The sequence below is a fragment of the Erythrolamprus reginae genome, chromosome Z, assembly GCF_031021105.1.
Source record: "Erythrolamprus reginae isolate rEryReg1 chromosome Z, rEryReg1.hap1, whole genome shotgun sequence".
Classification (NCBI taxonomy): Eukaryota; Metazoa; Chordata; class Lepidosauria; order Squamata; family Dipsadidae; genus Erythrolamprus; species Erythrolamprus reginae.
Window position 1 is genome coordinate 144066003 of NC_091963.1, and position 4464 is coordinate 144070466.

General features: G+C 40.9%; 1 gene segment (V, D, J or C); it reads left to right on the forward strand.

The window, feature by feature from the left end:
- Nucleotides 1-579: 579 nt before the first annotated feature.
- LOC139154269 (T cell receptor alpha variable 8-4-like) lies at nucleotides 580-2112 on the forward strand. The segment is given in 2 exon segments: nucleotides 580-655; nucleotides 1766-2112. Coding segments are annotated over 2 exon segments (423 nt in total).
- The last annotated feature ends 2352 nt before the right edge of the window (nucleotides 2113-4464 follow it).

Here is a 4464-nt window from a genome sequence, read left to right on the forward strand (position 1 = left end):
AAAGAGCAAAAAAGAGAGGAAGGAAGGAAGAGAAAGAAAGAGGGATGGAGAGAGAGAAAGAGGAAGGGAGAGAAAGAGGGACAGAGAAATATAGCGAAAGGGAGGAAGAGAGAGAGAGAGAATGTTTTGTCCAAACTTTTTTTAGCCCCTGCCCCGCTCAATGTGCCCCAGGGTTTCGTAAATATAAAAAATGTGCCGCGGCTCAAAAAAGGTTGAAAATCACTGCACTAAACTGTCTTAGGTGGTTCCAAATCAGATCAGCCAAAATAATTTGGTGCTGCCACTTTCGGAAAATGGCTATGTTCTCAGGCGCCCTTTCAATGTAAATTATGACAATTTGTAGTTTTCTCACTAGATGGCACTCATTTTGCTTTTATTCCTAACAGGGCGGAGGCTTCAGTTACAACTGAGTGTGTCTTTATTCTTCCTTCTTTTAACCACAAGTTCTTTACTTTTACCCTTAGCAGGAGGAAGCACACAGCAGTCTTGAAAACAGAGTAAGTGACTCTGTTTGAGAAAGGAGAAGCTGCATGGTTGCCTTCCTTGTTTCTCCTGGAAGGGCAAGACATCAGACGAAGCATGGATACCTTCAGAAAGTTCTCAAGAACTTGGAAAGCTCAGCGGAGGACACCTCTCATTGGATTATTCAGTCTGTGTAAGTGAAAGTTTTCCAAGAATTATGAGAGTTATATTTCAGCTTTAATTTGTACAGGTCAGGAGAGGCATAGATAATAGTCTACTTCCCATTCTCCATAGTGGGTGGAATTATCATCCAGGATGGGTTGACCTTGTCTAATCATCTGAAGACTGAGTCTGTTAATTTGAATTCAGAGATTCCCTCTGTCTGGCACCCCCAGTTATGACTCAATCCCCAGAGAGGATAGGCGTGGCTTCATCCCTTACTGGATTGCTTCACTCCTTTTTTTAATTTTCTTTCTAACAATAATTCTGGGAGATGTGATCCAAAAATGTCCCAATTAGATTCAATGCTAAAGGAAAACTAGAAGCCTTCTCAGTTTCTAATTTTGTTCCTTAATAACTAGGTCAAACTGGCTCTCTTGGAAAGAACATGAGAGCTGTTCCTAGCCCTAATCCAAACCATGGCAAAGGCAAAACTTGCAAGTCCTCTTCCCCCTAATGGGAATGGAAGAGGATGGAGAATGGGAGACCATGTGAGAATGGAGCATAGAATTCACCCCGGAAGCTATGCTATTAGGAATTTGGAGAAAACACTACTCAAAACAAACAATGCTTGTTACAACACATATAAACACTGAAACAAGAATTGCGATAGCACAACTCTGGAAAAATGACCAGACCCCAACGGAAGACTTAATTATAGATAAGATATATACATGCGTGGAGATGGACAAACTCACTAACTCAATCAAGGGAAACAAAATCATGGAATCAAAATGAACATGGCAAAAATGGCATGAATGGGTTCAAAAGAGAATATAGAAATAATATAATATGAAGCAATAGTACAATTGAAACAATCTACAGCTACCTTGTAAAAAGTTTTATTTACCAGTTAGTGAACATAATAAATATTAGAATATAAAAGTATGAAATATAATGTATATAATGGAATGTAACAGGTAAAAATCTACTATAAGAATGTTAATAGAGATGGTTTATAATCTGTAAAACAGAATAATGTGTGATTTGAATTATATGTGAAAACTTAATAAAGAAAATATTTTAAAAAAGAGAATGGAGCATCTACCTGTAAAGTCATCCCTCCTTTCCTTTCCTTCTTCAGTCTGCAGCTTGGATGCACAAGTTATCCAAACCTCTGAAAATCTGAACGTTCAAGAAGGAGGTTCTTTCACTCTGAAGTGCAACTATTCCAGCGAATATCGTCCCTACTTTTGGTACCATCAGTGGCCTCCAGCGCCTCCATCTCTCATCCTATCTGTGGATTCCTTAGGAAGAACCTCCGATGGACACTTTGCAGCAGAATATTTACGGAATGGGAAGGAAAGTCATTTGATTTGCTCTAGAGCTCAGCTTCAGGATTCAGGAAACTACTTCTGTGCTGTGCAAGCACAGTGGTTTAGGAAGGAGAAACCTCCCAACACAAACCTCAGTTCTTCTGAAGTTTCATAGATGTCTGCATTCTCTACGCTATTCTGGTGCACATGTTCCTCTGGTCTGGTTGATGGAGATCAAAAGCAAATAGTTGGGTTAGAAGAAGCAACTAGATTTACAATCCTAGTTTTAGAACTGTGTCACCTTAAACACGACCTAAGCATAGCCCATAAAATCATCTGCTACAACACCTTTCTGTCAACGACTACTTCAGCTTCAACCACAACAACACTCAAGCACACAACAGATACAAATTTAAAGTAAACCACTTTAAACTCGACTGCAGGAAATATGACTGTAGTAACTGAGTATTTGATGCATGGAACTCATTACCAGATTCTGTAGTATCATCACCTAACCCCCAAAATTTTACCCTTAGGCTATCCACTGTTGACCTCTCCCAATTTTTAAAGGTCAGTAAGGTCATAACTGCATCAGAGTGCCTTCTGTCCCCTATCCTAATATTTCTCTTTTACTAGTATCATGTATATAAATATTATTATATCTTTGTATACAACTAATATGTACTTGACAAAAGAAACAAACCAATAAATAAATAAATAAAATTTTGTGTGAACAAGATTCGAGAGACAATGGAGATGATCAGCTAAGCCCAAAAAAGGGATCAAACATGTCATCAATCTTCATGCCCACATAATGATAATGATAATGATAATGATAATGATAATGATAATAAAACAAGAACAAGAACAAGAACAACAACAGCAGCAGCAGCCGCAACAACAACAACAGAGTTGGAAGGGAACTTAGAGGTCTTCTAGTCCAACCTCCTGCTTAGGCAGGAAACCCTACACCACTTCAGACAGGTGGTTACCCAATATCTTCTTAAACACTTCCATTGTTGGAGCATTCACAACTTCTGGAGGCAAGCTGTTTCACTGATTAATGGTTTTAACTGTCAGGAATTTTCTCCTTAGTTCTAAGTTGCTTCTCGCCTTGATTAGTTTCCACCCATTGCTTCTTGTTCTACCCTCAGGTGCTTTGGAGAACAGCTCGACTCCTTCTTCTTACCCCTGAGATATTGGAACACTGCTCTCATGTCTCCCCTAGATATCTAAATCCAATCCACCTTGAATTCCACTGATCTTGCCTACCTGTGTTTCACCAACATTAAGACTTAGTCTTATTTTCTTTTGGCCTCCAAAGTGAGCATTATTTTCAGGGGAAATCATATTTCCCCCCCTTGTATATGAGCCCCTCTTCCCCAGTTTGCTCTTGTCAGGGCAGGATGCCACGCGGTTCTGCTGCCATGAGATGGGGAGTGCAGCTCCCCCAAGCTCCCCAGATTGTCTTATCTCACAGCTGCCACAGCCAGGCCTGGCCATATCCCAACACCTGTCTCACCTCATGGTGGTGTCTCCAACTTTCCCATCCAGCAGGACCCCACGTAACTGCCGGCTCTTCTGCTTGCTTGTGGCCACAATGGAGCATGAGGCCAAGCACTGCAGTGGTGCTATGGCTGCGAGGTGAGGGGGGAGCTACCCCACGCACCCTGCATCAGTTTACCTGTCTGGGTAAAGCCACCCATACTCTGAGACCTTCCTCTGGTAGAGTGGCAGTATTAGAACATAGAAACATAAAAGACTGACAGCAGAAAAAAGACCTCATGGTCCATCTAGTCTGCCCTTATATTATTTCCTGTATTTTATCTTACAATGGATATATGTTTATCCCAGGCATGTTTAAATTCAGTTACTGTGGATTTACCAACCACGTCTGCTGGAAGTTTGTTCCAAGGATCTACTACTCTTTCAGTGAAATAATATTTTCTCACGTTGCCTCTGATCTTTCCCCCAACTAACTTCAGATTGTGTCCCCTTGTTCTTGTGTTCACTTTCCTATTAAAAACACTTCCCTCCTGAACCTTATTTAACTCTTTAACATATTTAAATGTTTCGATCATGTCCCCCCTTTTCCTTCTGTCCTCCAGACTATACAGATGGAGTTCATGAAGTCTTTCCTGATGCGTTTTATGCTTAAGACCTTCCACCATTCTTGTAGCCCGTCTTTGGACCCGTTCAATTTTGTCAACATCTTTTTGTAGGTGAGGTCTCCAGAACTTAACACAGTATTCCAAATGTGGTCTCACCAGCACTCTATATAGCAGGATCACAATCTCCCTCTTCCTGCTTGTTATACCTCTAGCTATGCAGCCAAGCATCCTACTTGCTTTCCCTACCGCCTTACTGCACTGTTCACCCATTTTGAGACTGTCAGAAATCACTACCCCTAAATCCTTCTCTTCTTTACCGTTGACTCCGCTTGCCAGAAGCCATTTGTGAAGTCTACAAATGGCAATCAGTTGACCACAGATTGCTGATGTGAGGATTGGTTACAAAGCAAGGAGGA